Genomic DNA, 19,282 nt, shown 5'->3' with positions numbered 1-19,282 from the left:
AGTATAAGTAAATCAACAGTGATGGGTAAAGGGAGAGGAAAATGGAAAAGGGTCTTCTTCTCATCTGTCCCCACAGAATTCATGTTTCTCAGAGGGAAGAAGAAAAACAGAACTTAACATTTCCATTCTTTTCACATCAAATGGTTATTCCAGAGAAAGTACAGCAGCATATGGACTCTTCTGAAGGAAAAAAAAGATGAAAGGAGCCAGGGCATCTCTGTCTTCCTGTGGAAGATTCTATTGAACCATCCTTTGAGCGATGCTGTATCCAATATGTTTTAGCTTCATGGCCAACTCCTGGTAATGGCTCTGGCCAGTGCTGTTCTTCTTGGGTTGAGAAGGCAAATTGTGATCTGGGTGCCTTGACATTGTTGAAACAAGCTGGGAGCTGACAAGTTGGTACATGCATGCCTTCCCTCTTTTTTATTTTGATGAGAAGGTTTATTAATTTACCTTGAGGCTATTCTGCGCCTTATTATTTCTTCCCAAGTTGAAATCTACTTGATTTCTTCATTTGGAAGTTCTGTGACTACACTATTTATTCCCTCCTTTCACTTTGCACTTGTCTTCATTTTACAAACTGATATCTCTGGTTTCCTATTTTCAATCTTGTAGGTTTATTTTACTTTGGATACTTCTATATCTGGGTTGGTTTGGGGTAGTGTTTCATGTGTATCAGTTTCAGCTTGTTGTCTACCATTGTTGGTTCTGTCTGAAGAACTCCCTTTAGTATATCTTGGAAGGTTGGTCTAGTTTTTACAAAATGGTGAAATAATCATATTTGAGGGACAATTTGGCTGGGTGCATAATTGCTTGTTGTGAATTATTTTTCCCTTGGAGTTTTATGTATGTCATCCCAATGCTGTCTTCCAATAAATTAGAGCTTAATCTTATTTGTCCTCCTTTGTAAGCAACTTTTTGTTTTTCTTGAGCAGATTTCAGGATTCTTTCCTTATCTTTGGTTTGCAGAGTTTGATTATGCCTTGGTGATTTTCTTTTGTGGGTCTGTCCTGGTTGTGATTTGTTGAGCTTCTTGAATGCAGATTTTTTCATCTTTCAAAATCTCTATATCTTTCTAAAACATCAATGTCTTAATTTAAAAGAATGGGAACAGTGCATCTACCTCATAGTATTATGGGAAGTATGTGTACTTATTAATGCTAATCTCTTCATTTGGAGTGTGGCATTTCAGTATTTACTATTTTCTTTTTAAGTGACATGCTCAGAGTTATGTAAGCTGTTCTACTTTGCTATAATGATATATGATAATACTAATGCCAGGGAATGAATATGTGACTAAGTTTAGATCTTAATAAGTTGTATATTTATTATAGTAAGAAACATTGGTTCTTTCTATTTCTCATTTCAACTGAGAAACAAGCAGTTACACATCATCATCAGCCTAGATCTTAATTAATAGCATGATATTGATTTAAGTAAAACCCTTGATTATTTGGTACATTACTTGAGACCAAAAAAAAAAAAAAAAAGATTTGAAAACATCGCTATTCTTTAATCAAATAAGATATATGGTGGGTGTTTCTTTTACAACTAACTTGACTTTGCCATATATTTTACCATTTTCTATTGCTACAGACAGTCAAATTGTATACAAAAGTCCTTTAAGTCCACAGATACGTTCACTCTAAGCAATTTCTTTGTTCTTTAATAACAATTTCCATCAATACTCCAGGTAGTCACTGCTCAGAATCCAGTTCCTCTCTGACAGTTGACTGTTGGGGGTCCTTCAGTGACATTTCTTTAGCAGGTGCATTGTGATATTTTTCACAGCCATCATGGTCTCTGTGCAGGTGGGTTTGATGAGCATCTCTGGGAGTAAAAATCCAAAATGCCCAGTGTCACGGAGTTCAAAAGCAAATGCATAGGGTATTCCATTTTTGTATGCCCAATCCATTGAGCTACCAGAACTCACATCTAAAAGTTAAAAAAGAAAAGAAAATTAGCCTCACAAATACTGAAATTAACCCACTGCCTTTGAGTAGATTCTAACTCATTACAACCCTGTAGGACAGAGAAGAACTGCTCCATAGGATTTCTGACACTAACTATCTATGGAAGCACAAAGTGTCATTTTTTCCCCATGGAGCAAGAGGTGGGTTTGAACCTTGTGATTAGTAGTCCAGTGCGTAACCCACGGCACTACCAGTGATGCTTAGCCTTACTACAGAGTCTATATAGTTTTCAAAATGTGTACCTAGCAGTTGTTTACAGAGTTATTCCAAACCCCCCAATTAAATATCATTTCATTAAGAATTATTTAACTGTAGTACTATAACATTTTTGAAGATCTAAATATTAATGCCTTTTTAGTATAATACCCTCAAAGTTGCTCAATCTGAATTCTGATAATAGTTATTTCCACTGTCACTTATTCACTAGGAGACAAATCCATTGTCAAGGTTTGAATTGTGTCCCCCAAAATATGTATCAACTTGATGGACATGATTCTTAGTGATTGGGTAGTTATGTAAAGATGCAAAGTGAAAGTTATATAATTATTAGTCCTCCCCCATTTAGTGTTCTGATATAACGTAATCACCTCATGATGAGACCTAATATAATGTGGTCATATCTATGATGATATCTGCTATGAGAAATCAATCAACTTAAAAGGAAGCTTCATTGGATATGTGACCTCCATCACCTTTTATCTTACAAGAGATAAGAGGCAAGAGAAGATAGCAGAGGAAAGGGTTTGCTAACACCAAGAAAGAAGAGTTGGGAGCAGAGTACATGCTTTGATCCAGGGTATCTGCAGTGGGAGCCTCTTAAACCCAGAGGAAGATTGATGCCATGAACATGACCCACGGGTGCTGAAAGGAAACAAGAAACTTCCTCATAAATTGTGAGCCAACAAATAACGAAAGTCTTGCCCTTGAACTAGTACTCTGAATTTATACTTCTAGCTTCCTAAACTGTGAGATACTGTCCTATAAGATAATATCTATGCGCCTACAAGGAAGACCAGTTAATACCACTATTATTCAAATTTACACACCCATCACTAAAGCCAATGATGATGAAATTGAAGAATTCTATCAACTTCTTCAGTCTGAAACTGATCAAACATACAATCAAGATGCATGAATAATTACTGGTGACTGGAATGTGAAAGTTGGAACCAAAGAGGGAGAATCAGTAATTGGAAAATATGGCCTTGGTGATAGAAATTATGCTTGAGATTGCATGATGGAATTTTGCAAACAACTTATTCATTGCAAATAACTTTTTAAAACAACATCAACAGTGACTACATACATTGACTTCACCAACTAGAATACACAGGACTCAAACTGACTACATCTGTGGAAGAGATAATGGAGAAGCTCAATATCATTAGCCAAAACAAGGCCAAGGACTGAATGTGGAGCAGACCATCACTTACTCATATGAATGTTCAGACTGAAGTTGAAGAAAATTACAACAAGCCCACAATAGTCAAAATATGGCCTTGAACATACCCCAACTGAATTTACTGACCATCTCAAGAACAGATTTAATGTGCTAAACACAATGTAGATCAGGGGAAGAATTCTTATGTTATCTAGATCTTGATCTAGATAACTATTGGTTCTCTACTACTTCTCCAGGATCTATTTCATTTATAAAGAGTTCTCTCTTTCATCTTCATTGACTAAAATGCTCAAGAGCCCCTTTCTTAAGAAATTATTTCCTTTCCCGGATCCTGTTACATACACACACACATATATTTATATACACCCTTGGTCACCACCATCTTTATCTTCTTCCATTTGCTTCAGAGCTCAAAAGAGTATCTATGTTGCTTCTATATCCTCTTTTAATCTTATTCTTGCCTTCTATCAGTACAGCCTGGTCTGACCACTTTGTGTCTAATTAATCCCGTCATTTTCTACCAGTCTATGGTGAGCTGTGGGTTAGTGTGCTATACTTCACACCACATGGTTTGAAATACAAGGTCGGTGGTTCAAGCTCACCAGGTGCTCCTTGGAAACCCTATACAGGGTCGCTATGGGTCAGAACTGACTCAACAGCACTTAACAACAATAATTAAAACTTTATTCTTGATGGGCTCTGATGATTATCCACCTAATCTCTTTAATTTCTTCCCCCTCAGATCCCACATTCAACTTTGCAACAACATTTCACAGAGCATCTAACAATCCCTTCTAGAAACACTTTTGGGCTCTTAGGGTCTCTTACTTTCTACTCCTTGAGCACAGACCTTGGAAGCACAGGCCTGAGGCTCAGGTGCTGGCTGGGGTTGTAACCCGATTCTACCTTTTGACTTCTCTGTGGCTCACTCTCCTTTTTCGAAAACAGGAATGATAATACTTAATTTACAGGGTTGTTATGAGGATTAAGTGAAATAATAACTCATTGTAAATTGCTCAAGATATGTTAGCTGGTACTATTTTGCATCTTTACAACCTAAAGTGCTAAAAATGTAGATTTTAGTGTAGCAGGATCTTTATAATTATTTATTTAATGCATAAATGTTATATAGAAAAATCTTTTTTTTTAATGCTATTTTCCCAGGACAGAGTTAGAGGTACAAGCTTTATGTGAAAAGAATAATTAAATAACTGCTGTTTCTCCAATTCTCCTTCCTTTGATTAAGGACAGAGTATAAACTGTGACTTCTGCATGCTTCCCTAGGTTAGAAAACACTACAATTGTAAATAGTAGTCGTAGTAGCAAAGCTAGAGACAGTATATGCAACAGCTACCTCATGGTTATGTGGCAACCTCATTCCTATGGCAACAGATTGTTTTTGATAAAAATAATAATCTGACTGTGCCTTGATAGCTGATGAAAAGGTCAGCTGTGCATAAGATTAAAAAAAACAATGTTTTAAAATTGTCCGTATATTTTGTTGTTGTTAAATGCTGTGGAGTTGGTTCTGTCTCACAGTGATCGTGTATAGGATTTCAGAGGAGCAGCTGGTGGGATTGAACCAACAACCATTTGATTAGCAGTTCATTTGATTAGCTTATCTTACAGCACTACAGTCATGCTTAATGTTAATTGGTACTGTGATTTTTTGATACCCTATAGCTCCATTCAGTGTGACTCTGCTGAAAAACAATTCTAAAAGAGCAACATAGGAGCAGTGATTATGGACTTTAAAAAGAATTCTATTGATAACACCATGCATTCTTATTATTAGGGTAAATTTGTTTGACAAGCAATGTTAATCGACAGACCAAGCTTATCTACTGAAGGCTGAAGGAATTGAGTGGTGAGATGTTAGGAATATAATGATGGGTAGATTTAAAGACATCAAGGAGAAATTTGCTACCTCTGAGAAGCATAAGATGTTGCTATTTATACTTACATGTATGTTGTTGTAGCGTCAGTTCCTACTCATAGCGACTCTGCATAGGGTTTCCAAGGAGCAGCTGGTGGGTTTGAACTGTCGACCTAGTGGTTAGCATTTCAGTGCTTATCCTACAGCACCACACCAGGGTTCCACCCAATGTATAAGTACTTTTATATACATACACTTTATATACATATACCTATATCTTTATATGGAGTCCTGGTGTGGCGCTGTGGGCTAATTTGAACTGCAAGGTTGGTGGTTCAAGCTCACCAGCTGCTCCTTGGAAACCCTATACAGGGTCGCTATGGGTCGGAATCGACTTGAAAACACTTAACAACAACAACAACAACAACAACAACATACCTTTATATGCATACATATTGTTGTTGATGTTAGGTCCTGTTGATTCAATTCTGACTCATAATGACCCCGTGTTGTAGAGTAGAACTGTTCCATAGGGTTTTCTTGGTTGTAATCTTTACAGAAATAGATCACCACGTCTTCCTCCTTGGAAGCTGCTGTGCAGGTAGGAACCACCAACCTTTCAGTTAGCAGTAGACTGCTTAACTGTTTGTGCCACCAAGGATTGTGTATATATACATGGGTGTACATGTATATGTATATATGTTGCTAAGTGCTATTGTGTGTGTGTATATACTGTTGTTGTTAAGTGTTGTTGAGTCAGTTCCTACCCATAGCAACCCTGTATGTATATAAATTGTTGTTAAGTGCTGTCAAGTTGGTTCTGACTCAAAGTGACCCTGTATAGAGTTTCCAAGAAGTGGCTGGAGAACTTGAACCTCCGACCTTTCGGTTCAAACTGACTTCGCAGTCCAGCACATTAACCAATAGCACTATACCAGGGCTCTCTCTCTCTCTATATATAGAAATATATATGTGTAAAATGTATGCATAATTTATGACTAGTATTTCCAAGTCTTATGGTCAGTGAATTTTAGATTCTGAAAGGCCTTTGGAAATGATCCAGCCCAATTTCCCATTTCATAGTTGTAGGAACCAAAGTCCAGGATTAATAAATATGACCAGGATCATCTACACCTGGCTAGTGACAGAATTAGGACTAGAATCCATGTCTCCTGATTCTGTGCCTAAATTCTTTCCACATACCCAGTGGCTCTTAATTCATACCAACACTTACTTACCTTCTGAAGGAAAATTTAACTGAAAATACTACATAATGAATCAAATTTCATAACAAGAGTGGTGGGGAAAAGGAAGAAAAGGGAAGTTAATTTCTTCTAGGCCTGAAGCATTTACTTCACTATCTTCTCAAGACCAATTTCCACCCTTACAGTAGTTAAAACAGCTTAAGGAGCCCATTTTGGTTCTTTCTGTGGCCCTAAGATTTCAACTCAACTTCTAGTCATTACTGCATGCTCAAAACATTCTCTGCTTAGACTATTGTTTAAATTTGTACAATGAACAACCTAACCAGATGTAAACTCCCTCCATTTTCCTTGGCTAATTTGATAGTAAAAAAATCACTTTAAGGGGAACTCCTTTTCTCCTTTCTAGAGGGAAGTCCTTTCAAAGGGTATTGGTTCAAGAGGTAACATACAGGACACTTACACAATGTGCTGGAGGCAGGTCCATATCTATACTGTACCCCGTATACTGACCGAAGTGCATTAACAGCTCTATAAGCTGCAGATTCCTGTGGGGAGGCAGTGTGAAGAAATGAGAATTATTTATGTCATTGCACTGAAATAAAAAATACAAAACAACAACATTCAGATGGTGTTGAGCCTTATTGGTCATCAACACATAAAACAACAATCTGCATATTCACATATGTTAGTAATAATATTATATTACTCTTATATGAGAGAGCTTCAAAAAGTTCATGAAAAAATTTCATTATCTTTTCACTCCATTTTCCCAATAACTTTGTGAAACCCTCTCTTCTCATATGCTATAAAATTAGTACATTTTAGAGCACATTAACACACTTGATTTGATTCTTAGAATGAGTCAGTGATCAGATAACTTTTCATTTTACTGATGAGAAAAAGGAAGACTCTGTGAGGTTAAGGGAGTGAAGTGGGATGTGGTTGATATAGGAAAGTTACTCATAACTTCTGATGCTGATTTAGTGGCTCCTGGTGTGGTGCTGTAGGATCCGCAATGGACTCTGAACCACAAGTTCAGTGGTTCAGACCCATCAGCTGCTCCTTGGAAACCTTGTTATACAGGGTCATTATGAGTTGGAACGGATTGAACAGCACTTAAAAACAACAACAACACTTCACTTATTTTAGGGACATTCTATAAATTGCAGGAGATTTGAAAGGTTAGGAATCATGTCAGTCTTACTCATAACTGTATACCCAGTACTTAGCAATGTGCCTGTATATAGTAGATGTTTAATCAATATTTCTTGTATGAATGTTGAATAAGCACAGATATTTAAAAGTATCAAGATAATTTTATTGATTCTTAAGTACTTTAGTGAATAATATTCAAGACATTTAAAATACAACTGGGTCAATTAAGAAGCACTTGAATTCAGTAAGAATGACTTCTCTCATATTAGTGTGTTTTTTCTCACTGGGCATAGGAATAATAATTTCAGAATGCTGCATGAATTCTAAGGTGGCTCTGTGGGCTAATGCCTTAGACTGCAAAGTCATTTGAACTTCAAGGTTGGTGGTTCAAGCTCACCAGCTGCTCCTTGGAAACCCTATACAGGGTCTATATGGGTTGGAATCGACTTGACGGCACTTAACAACAACAACAACAACAACACATCTCTGGCAGAGTTAAGTTAGGCACGCCTAAGATTTAGAAATTCCGAGGTGGAACTCTTCCTATCAATCTCAAAAATCAAGAAGAATATTATTTAGTATTATATTTCTAATAAAAATTCAATGAAGTGAATATTCAAGCAAGGATTAGAATAATATGACTGTCCTTTAATTTTCTTTTAAACGATATCAAAGCACTAGTTTCAGCAAGGAGTTAGAGAAGTATTGTATGACATGTGGGAAGAAAAGAAGTATGTTGAAACCAATATACAATTCTCCTATTTCAATTTGCCTATGAATAATTTAAGACTTAAATTGAAGCACTCTGGCAACATGGTAGAGTGTGTTGGAGTGAGCTCTCGTTTGCTGTCCTCATTCACCTCAGGGATGCAGAAGGCAATGTTTGCAGCAACTGCCACCTTTTGTGAGTATTTAGGGACCTGGCTCCAGAACCTTGCAGGCTACTTACTATGGATCTCGTTGTTGATGACATTCTCCTCAGAGGAGCCAGCAGAAAAGGAGTATGAACACCACAATCCAGTGTCTTTATAGAGAATGTTCTAAGATTTTTACATTTAGTCCAACAATCTCAGCAATCTTCCATGTAGGGTTACAGACTGGTTCATTCTGGTTCAGTCCCTGCTGAGAATTTGCCTTTCTACTCTAGATACAGTGAATCAGCATCTACGGTTTAACAGGATCCCCAGGTGATTCTTATGAGAATTATCCGGAGAACGTGTTTAAATGTGGATTCAATATATCGAAGGATCCCTGGCAGTAAAGTGGGTTAAACTCTGGTGGGTGGTTCAAAACCACCAGCCTCTTTCAAGGGAGAAAGATGACACCATTTGCTGCTGTAAAGATTTATAGTGTCTCGGAAACCCTAAGGAATAGTTCTACTCTATTCTATAGGGTCTCTGTGAGTCAGTATCAGGTCGATGGCAGTGAGTTCAGTATATCTTGGGTACAAATGCAAATTCTCAGTACTGGGTAGAACTGGTTTAAAGCCCTGCTTTTAAGGCAAGATATTCTTATATTTTGGAAGACTATTGCATTTGGCTGGTGAGAAGACCTTTGTTCCTCATCATTTCAGATAATTAAACCCCAGAAATAATCTACTAAGGAAAAATAACAGAAAATGACTTTGCATATTTAAACAAGCATTTGACTGCTTTTAACTTTTTAGGCTTTTTGCACTTCATCCACTTGGGCAAGAGTGTACATATAAGAGGGTTAGATGTAATTTTTCTACAAAAAGTGAAAACTCCATCATATTTCCTAAGGATTACTTTCCAGGATGGCACAGCTCGCAGCTTAGATGAAGGAGTTCACATAAGTAATTTTGTTCTCTGTTGGCCTTTTTTTCTAACTGGCCAAGAAGGACCTTGGTGTTAGTCTTCGAGGCCTTTCTGATTCATGGAAACCCTACATGTTCTATAGGGTTTTCTTGGCTATAGTTGCAATGGAAATAGATTGTTACAACTTCTTCTGGGTTGCCTCTGGGTGGATTTGAACCACCCAAATTTTAAGTTAACAGTCAACTACTTAACTGTTTGACCACTCTTGTATATCTAGAAAGTCCTTACTTAATGGCCCTCAGGTAAGTAAGAAGTATATTTTTAATTTAAATATTCCCATATTTATTATTGTTGTTGTTTCTGACTTATGAAGACCACCGGACTGCTCCATAGGGTTTCCTTGGCTGTAATCTCTATGGAGGTAGACTGATAGGGCTATATTTTCATGGTACCACTGTATGAGTTTAAACTGCCAATGTTTGGTTACCAGCCAAGCACAACCATTTATGCTACCCAGGAGTGGTGGTGTGATGCTGTAGGATAAGCACTGGACTGCTAACCGCAAGTCACAAGTGACATGGCACTTAACAACAACAATAACAGGGACTTATAGTGATTTATAGAATAACTTAAAAAAAAAAAAAGTTAGTGGAAACAGACACCTACATACAATGGAAGGTTTTTGAGCAAATTGAATAGAATATAATTAACTCTAGTTAATATTAGAATCTGCCCAGTTTCTGAGAATTATAATCTTGCTTTTTGGCTATTTAGTTAAAATTTTAAAATTTCAATTTTAGCATTGGTGATATTTTGGGTCAGGTAACTATTTGTTGTAAATGTTTACTATGCATTATAGAATATTTTGCAAGCTCCTTGGTCTCAGCCCAGTAGATTATAGTAGCATCCCTCTACCTGGTTGTGAAGATGACAAATTTATCTGTTGTTGTGTGCCGTGGAGTCAGTTCTGACACACAGCGATCCTGCGTAGGGTTTCCAAGGAGCATCTGGTGAGTTTGAACCTCTGACCTTGTGTGGTTCAAACGGACCTTGCAGTCCAGTGCTTCAACCCACAGCACCACACCACACTAGATTGTAGACATTGCCAAATATTCTCTCAGGGTGAACCACTGACCTATTCTTATGCCATATTATCCAAACCAAGTCAAATGATAAGCTGGCTTAACTCTTGGGGGGAAGATCAATTTTAAGATATGGAGAACGTTCTCATGTAATAGTTTTTGTATATCTTTGCATATTATATATTCCACATAGTCTATTGTGAGGATACTGTTTCTGATCTCAAAAGGACTGAATATTTGTCGATAGAAACACTGTTCTACATGTGGTTAGGTACCAGGTCAACAGCAACAACAAAAAACATGGAAGTCTTTTTGACCAGAGAGCAACTGAAGAACAGCACTGTGGAATAGAAATACCACCCTTATAATATTCCTCAAAATGGAATTTGCTCAGAATTCTTGTGTGGACTGCCAAGAACAAAGCTCCCCTATTGGAGAGAATGAAAGCCTTCTCTCAGACCCTGTTGTGGCCCTACCATCCTCCCATTTCTTTCATCAGAGATCAGAAATTCCTAACACCCCAAATGTTTGGTGAGGATTTGGAGTTCAACGTATAGTGAGAACGGGAGTGCTTCTTTTTAATAAAAACTTTTAATCTAAGTATAACATACACAGAAGAGTGCACAAATCTTAAATTTATGGCTCAGCAAATGATCCCAAACTAAATGCACTCAGATGAACACTTTTCTGGCCAATCAGTAGAACCCAGTACATGAACTAGATGGCATAAGGCAACAACAGCAACAAATATGAAAATATTTAAAAATATACTTCTTATTTACCTGAGGGCCAATAAGTAAGGCCATAGGTACTTTCTAGGCATACACCTGGGTGGGTGGTACATACAGTTAAGTACTTGACTGCTAACTTAAAATTTGGGTGGTTCAAAACCACCCAGAGGCAACATAGAAGAAAGGTGTAACCGTCTGCTTCCATTACAATTAGAGTCAAGAAAACCCCTCTGTTGTTGTTGTCGTTCAGTTCTATCTGTAACACATGGAGTCTCCATGAGTCTGAAGTGCCTCGATGACAACTAACGACAAGGCCCTTTGTGGCCAATTAGAAAGAAAGAACAACAGAGAATAAAGTCACTTAAGTGAAGACTTTCAAATAGGTTTCTAGCTATGCCAAACTTGTGCTCTCTCCCATTCACATTGACCCTCCCCCAAATTAACTGCTATCCTGACTTCTAACACTATTGATTAATTTTGCCTGATTTTAAACATTCTAAACCGTTAGGTGCTATGTTGTTATTGTTATTTGTCATAGGTTGATTCTGACTCATTGTGACCCCATGCTTGCAGAGTAGACTGCTCTATAGGGTTTCTAAGGCTGGGGCCTTTGGGAAGCAGATTGTCAGGTTTGTCTTCCAAGATGCTTCTAGGTGGGTTCAAATTGCCAACCTTTCAGTTAATAGTAGAGAACTAAATTGTTTGTGTCATCTAGGGATCTGGGTTTGATGCTATAGGCTCTGAAACAGACTTTATAATGAAATATGCCCATGATGGATAGCTTAGAGGGTTTCTGAAATAAGAAGAATAAGGAACATTACCTTTTTTCCATTTTCAAGTAATCTTATGCTCACTCTTAGCTGCTGACTTGTCAGACACATGCCAAGAGACTTAGTAGCATTAAGCAAATAGTGCTTATAAATTAAAACTTGCTTTTAATTAACGAGAGTTGGACTATAATCTATGAATAATTATTTACTCAATAAAGTTAATTATAGTCCGGCATATGTGACCGAAGCCATAATATTAATCAAATCCATCCTGACCTTTTCACTATAGTCTGTGGTAAGAATGTAAATAGAATAAAATGACATCAATACATTTGGGAGGCAGCAAAGTCCAGTGGTTAAAAACAACAACTCTGACTGTTAGATCAGGGCTGAGTCCTGGCTATGATGATACTTAGCGACTTTGTTCTCTTAGTCTAACTACTTAATCTCTCTGGCTCTCAGTTTCCTCATCTGTAAATTAGGGATAATAGCAGACCTACCTTTTAAGGTGGTTATGAGGTAGAGTAAATGAGTTAATATATGTAAAGCACCATCTGCTTCCTGTTACTACTAACTCTCTTAGCATTAGAAAGGAAGCATAAAGTCCAAGACACATGTAGAAAGTTAAATACTTACTACGCAGCTGAAATTAGGGATGGTTGCATATTTGTAAGAATAGGGATACAGCAACATCTGAGCATATGCATGAAAGGAGAGGTAAGCCCTAATGTGCTTTTTGTGTTTTCGGAGGAAGTTGGCTACAGCTTTCACTTCTGGCTCAGATTCTGGGAAAGGTCCACAGTATGTGTCGTCACAAGGGTGCATAGAAGCTCCTTCATCTGCAAAGTTGGAAAAGAAGATTGGTTGGGAGAAGGGGCAGCGAAAAAGCCAGAAATATGAATCAACATTGTTAAATTGTGATTTTTCTTTTTCTTACATAAACATATAGTAGTACTAAGGAATCATCTCATTTCTAATTTTATGGAATTCAATACTGAGAAACTCAAGGTGATCCAAACCACCAGAGCAATAGGCAGCATGAATAGGAAACAGACATTAGCTGTTTCCTGCACAAACCACTCTACTTGGGTGGTTTTGTGAGCTGTTGGTTCTTTTGCTGACCCCCAGAGTAGATTAGGTCTTCTGTTTGTATACTCCATAAGACCTGAACTTTTCCTTTATAGCACCTAACACACTTGTCATCAGTGTCATTTTATACTGTTCTAGGTGTTTTCTGAGATACGCTGCTAAACAATACAGGACAAAATCTCTGCTAACATAGACTCTACATTAAAACTGGATTCCCTTTTAGACTCTAATGTTCCATAACGACAGAATGCATCAAACAACTTTTTACTATGCCTTCAGATCAGCAGTATCCAAATTGATTTTATAAAACTCAAGCAGCTTTTCCAGGTATCTTGGGGCCCGTTACGGCACAGCTAAGAAATTTTCAACATGAAATTTTAGTAATTTTTAAATTATCATGTAAGACACACTTTTTAGGAGATCTGTGGAGAGAGGTAGAAGGAAATAAGATTCCACTATATCAATCAAGTATAACAGTTCTAAGAAATTTTGGAAACTTAAGTTTTTCATTGTTATTTAGTATTTCAGGCATTACTATCTCTGCCCTGTGCCTGGGAAAGCATAACTCTCTCCATAAATTGGTTTTGTGATTCTGTGATGTTGTCAAATTCTACTGAATATAAAAAGACAACAAAGTCAAAGCAGGTTAAATCTTGAGTACATTAAGTCTAGTTTATGATATAGAAGAGTCATGGGTAAAGATGATAAACTAATAGCAATTGTGGGATTCCTTCTTTGACCCTAAGCCTAGAAATGCCCCCAGAAGCAAGTGGAAGAAGGGTGGAACTTAGTATAAAAACAATAGGTGATACTCCCAAGGGAACGGAAAAAATAAAGAGACATCTGAGGAACAACGATGTCTGAGAACTGCAAAGACAGACCACAACTGATCCACTGATTTTGGAAAGAACAGAACTAATGAGCCAGGGAAATATCACAATTTAAAATAATCCAAATATATTCTCAAAGATCTATAGGAAAACACTGGAAATCTGTATGAGACAAAGACCAAAACCAAACCTGTTGCCTACGAGTCAGTTCTGACTCATGATAGCTCTATGCATCACAGAGTAGAACTGCTCCATAGCTTTTTTTTTAAATGTAAATTTTACAGAAGAAGATTCCAGGGCCTTCTGTGGTGCCACTGGACAAAGAGTTATAAAATAGAACCAATCAGAAGTAGTGGGTAGAAATAAATAATTGAATCTGGGTTGAAAGACTATACTTCATGAATGAATTAGTGAGGTGGAGCAGGTTTTGAGATGCTGCCAGTAAACATCAGGAATGGATAAAGAGTTGAAAAGTGAGAGAAAAATGAAAAGACATAAAAAATGGAAGTACAAATATCTGACTAAAAATAGTCTTAGAAGGAGAGAGAAAAATAAATAAAATGAGGCTAACTATTTGAAGAACTACTAATGGAAAGCTTCTCACAATTAAAGAAAGATTGAATGGATCTATTCTGTACCAAACAAGAGCCATAAACGAGGAAGTAGCAACACTTGACACATTAAAGTGAATATTTTCCAGAGGGGGTGGGAAAAGCAGGCCATCTAGAAAAGAATAAAAATCAGAGTCATATTTTAACTTTCCAATGACAGCTCTAGAGTATTTTGAAAGTTTTTTTTTTTTTTTTAAAGGATCCTTGAACTTATACTTTTAATATCTATGTGAGTTCTCAAAACCAATTACTGAGTACTAGTCCCGACTTGTTCCTGCAAGATGTTGTTGTTAAGTGCCATCGAGTCAGTTCCAACTCATAGCCATCCTGTATAGGGTTTTTGAGGAGCAGCTGGTGAGTTTGAACTATCAACCTTGCGATTCAAACCAACCTTGCAGTCCAGTGCACTAACCCGCAATGCCACACCAGTATGCGAATAGGCAACTTTAACTTGAGAACTTCCCATTGATATGGCCAAACTTTATTTACAACTGTACTTTGGACTGAGATTCTTTCAATCCAATCCTTCTCCTTGCCCCCTTCCTTTATAAATGCCAGACCTGCATCATGATCTGAAGGCTTTCATAGCCGACTCTTTTAAGATGTCAGCAAGGCCATTCTCTTTATGAAGATTCTCAGGGAGGATACTTGTGGTTATTGGTAATCCTTGACATTCCTTGGCTTGTAGATGCATCACACCAGTCTCTACCTCTATCTTTCCATGGTCACCTTTCCTGTGTGCTTGTCTCTCAGTGTTTCTTTTCTTTTTATAAGAAACCCAGTCATATTGGATTTAGTGTTCATTCTATTCCAGTATGACTTCATTTGTAACTGATTACATCTGCAAAGGCCCTATTTCCAAATAAGGTCCTATTCTGAGTTTCTGGGAATGACAGAAATTTTGGAGGAACAATATTCAACCTCGTCCAGGAATGGTACCAAGAAGAAACATTAAAGAAATACTTAGAAGATTAAACTGTCAGAGTTAGGTAACTGGCTAAACATGAAGAATGAAAGGTGAATCCCATTTTAGATATGTTGAGTTTCAGAAGGTTGGGGAATGCTGGTGTTGTTATTTACTGTTGAGTTGATTCTGACCCACAGCTACCCCATATGACGGAGCAAAACTGCCCCATAGAGTGTTCTTGGCTGCAGTCTTTACAGAAGTAGATCACGAGGTCTTATAGAGAAAGACCCGGTGATCTGCTTCTCTTGAAGACCTGCTTGGTGGTTTCCAACTGTCAACCTTTCTGTTTAATAGCTGGAAGCTTAACTGCATGCATTACCTGGGCTCATTGGGAATGCCAGTTGTTGTTGTTAAATGCTATCAAGTTAGTTCAACTCACAGAGACCCTTTACAGGGTTTCCAAGGCTTGTAAGTCTTTGCAGGATCAGAAATTCTCATCATTCTCCCATGGAGTGGTTGGTAGGCTTGAAGCACTGACCTTGTGGTTCACAGTGCGGTACTTATCCTACAGAGCCACTGTGCTCCCGGAATGCCAGTAGAGATGTCTAGTAGGCTACTGAATATGAGTATGACACTTAAATGAAACAGTAAGCTAAAGAAAAAGATTTGTGAGTCATCACTATTTTATGAGAGTGTTGTAGTTGTTATGTGCCATCGAGTCAGAGTCAAGTTATAGTGACTTTGTGTAGGGTTTCTGAGGATCAGTTAGTGGGTTTGAACCACTAATCTAGCAGCTAGCAGTCCAGTGCTTATCTTTCAGTGTCATGGAAAAACAAAAATCAAGTCAAACTATGGAGAAACACCAGTATTCAAGGGTTAAGAAGATTAAGAAAAACTTAACATTCAGACTAAGAAGTTGTCCTGAAGTTACAATTTCAAATCTTAGCAACCCCATATACAGAACAAAACACTGCCTGGTTCTGCGCCATCCTCATGCTTATTGTTACTTTTGAGTCCGTTATTGTTGTCATTTTGTCAATCCCTCTACTTGGAGGTCTTCTTCTTTTTTGTTAACCCTCCACTTTACCAGCATGATGTCCTTTTCCAGGGACTGTTCCCTCCTAATATGTCCCAAGTATGAGAGATGAAGTCTCACCATCTTTACTTCTAAGGAGCATTCTGGCTGTACTCTTCCATGTTCTTCTGGAAGTTTATGGTACTTATAATACTCTTTTTCAACACCATAATTCAAATGCATCAATTTTTCAATGGCTTTCCTTATTCATTGCCCAACTTTCCTTTTTCTGCCCATTCTTTCATCCTTTATTCCTCAATAGCCTGGTATTCACATTTGCAACCCCTGATATTTGGGATCTTAGGTCTTAAGTATACACTAAATACAATGTTAAGGAAATGATTCATTATAGCTTTAATACACACACACACATATTTTCTATAGAAAAAGCAAAGCACTTTTATTGGGAAAATAAATATGCACTTACAGTTCCTGACACCGTCTCTAAGATTTCCCAAATACAAATTCATCCAAGATGATTATTTGGGCATTTTACAACACAATTATTAGGCATTCACAGTACTTAAGGACAACTTGATTTAACATAATGTCAGTATAAGATCAGTTCTGGTGTGGTGCTGTAGGATAAGCATTCGACCATAAGGTTGGTTTGAACCACAAGGTTGGCAGTCAAACTCACGAACCACTCCTTAGAATCCCTATATAGGTTCATGATGGGTCGGAACTGACTCGACACCTGACAACAAGAAGTATAAAATCAAGGAAAGTTCTCTTCTTTTTATGATAGTTAGACATGGACATGAACTGAAGGAAATGGGTCATCCCAACTTTCATCTATATGATAACCTTGTGCAAAAAAAAATTTTTTTTTTAAGTTTTTGTGAATTGAATGAAAATTTACAGGGCAGGTCATCAGTTTTACATTCAACAAATCATATATCTTGTTTCATTACAATGATTATAATCCCTTTCATGTACCATCAGTTAACAGTATTTATCTCTATTCATTTTAGATCTTTTTGTTTTTTAAACACTCAGGCATATATAATAATTTACACCACCAGAGGACACATTCTGCAAGTCTGCCTCCTGGAGGCTAGCTCTCAGTCCCTCTCTTCCCATGAATCTAGAGTCTTCAGCTGCTCCCCCTCTCCATGACCCCATCTTGCTTCCATCTCTGGTGTCACTGCTTCACTGGATAAGGTTCTGCATTCCACTTGTGCTCTTCTCCCTTGATGGCCCTAGGGTCCTCTGTTTCTGAACTGTAAGGTTAGCTCCTCCCCCATTTTTGTTACGAAACTTCTACCTTAACAATTGTGACATTGAAATTAGTCATGATAACAATTACTCACAATTGAATCATAAGAATCTTATCTCCATCTCTCTCTCTTTTTTTTAATGTTTTATTGTGAATTATGTGGTAGTTTACATGGGAGAACATTAGCTTTATATTCATCCTATCCTATATCGTTTCATTGACATGGTTACAATCCCCTCCATGCATCATCAACCAACCAAAGGATATATATACCCTGCAAGCCTGCCCCTCTCAGTCTCTCTGTCTAAAGTGCCCAGCTGCTCCATCTCTCCACATCATCATCTCTACCTCCATCTCAGGCATTACTGCTTCTCTGGGTAGGATCCTACTCTCCTCTTCCCCCTTGATGGTCCCAAGGACCTCTGCTCCTAGACTGCAAATTTAATCATTCCCCTCCTTGGTACAAAATGTCTTCCTTTACATTTCCAACCCTCACAATCAATCCTGATAACAATTATTCACTATTGTATTGCAAGAGACCTATCTGCATTTCCTTTCATCAGCCCAGCCTAGACAGATTGGATACTACTCAGTGGAGATTCTACCTTCCTCCACACCCTCTGGATCTAGGTTCCCTCTTGAAAACTTGTAAGCCAGTCACTTCTTGCCTTTGTAAACTCCTCCCCCCAACTTTGGGTAGCTAATGTCCAAGTTGCTCATCCCTGTCTATTCTGGATATGGAGGGGGTGGGAATGATCCTTGCTGTAAAGATTTGTTCCCTCTTTTAAGCTACTGCATCTAAAGGTGTAGGTCAAGTTCATCAAATTGTATCAGATTACTCTTGTTTCCTCTTCTTTCTTCTTCTAGTTGAGCTCTGATCATCCAGTCATTGAAGCCAGGTAAAGTGGGTATTATCTTAAAGTGTGGGTGTTCTTGTGCATATGCCCTCTCTTCTTATAAGCTGGACACTTCACTCTCTACTGTAGTCCTCCATGGCTATGTCACTGACTCTGGGTCCAAAAGTCCCAGGACTTGCCATATTGCTGGCCAACCAGGTCTCCACCCGGGGTCACTGCAGTCTATTGAATGTTGTAGGACTTGGCTCGCATCTTCATTGCTGTTTTTCCCTCACTTCCCCTTTTAGGTGAAGAATGTGGTCATCAATCAGATTGTGTATTTCCATTGAGTCTTAGTCCTGGAAGGGGGTTTGCTCTGTGGGGACCTGACCACTCGCCTTGATGTCACCTTGGCAAGCAATGTGCTTGTTCTTATAGTAATCAGTAAGTCTGCCTATATTGTTTTGTATTTTTCCTGTAGGTCTGTTTTTAAGAAGTATCTTCTGTTCTTCTAGCCACTCCAGGCTGGTCTTCCCGTCCTTTCAAGTGGAAAATTCCCATCTCTGAAGATACTGATGATGTTCAGGCTTTCACCTATAGTCTTATGTAATGCAGAGGTTCCCCAGGAAGCCTCCTTTACTGGGTACATTGTAGCCCCATTTTAGGTATTCCAATCAGTTATAGGCCAAAGATGGACTTACAAGCTTTCTATGGTGATGTTTCTGGCTATTCCTCTCCAGTAT

General features: G+C 37.9%; 1 protein-coding gene across 1 annotated transcript in view; it reads right to left on the bottom strand.

Annotated features, from left to right (window-relative positions):
- Nucleotides 1–1,747: 1,747 nt before the first annotated feature.
- CPA6 (carboxypeptidase A6) overlaps nt 1,748–19,282 on the bottom strand; it is a 526,142-nt gene continuing 508,607 nt past the window's right edge. Inside the window, exons 9-11 of the mRNA XM_006860036.1 lie at nt 12,609–12,811; nt 6,917–7,001; nt 1,748–1,935 (exon numbers count right to left, since the gene is read on the bottom strand). Of these exons, the coding sequence (XP_006860098.1) occupies nt 1,748–1,935; nt 6,917–7,001; nt 12,609–12,811 (476 nt within the window). The remainder of the gene's footprint in view (nt 1,936–6,916; nt 7,002–12,608; nt 12,812–19,282) is intronic.

Source organism: Chrysochloris asiatica, unplaced genomic scaffold (assembly GCF_000296735.1).
Source record: "Chrysochloris asiatica unplaced genomic scaffold, ChrAsi1.0 scaffold00036, whole genome shotgun sequence".
NCBI classification, from domain to species: domain Eukaryota; kingdom Metazoa; phylum Chordata; class Mammalia; order Afrosoricida; family Chrysochloridae; genus Chrysochloris; species Chrysochloris asiatica.
The sequence above is the reverse complement of the archived record's forward strand: the minus strand, read 5'-3'. Positions and strand labels throughout refer to the sequence as shown.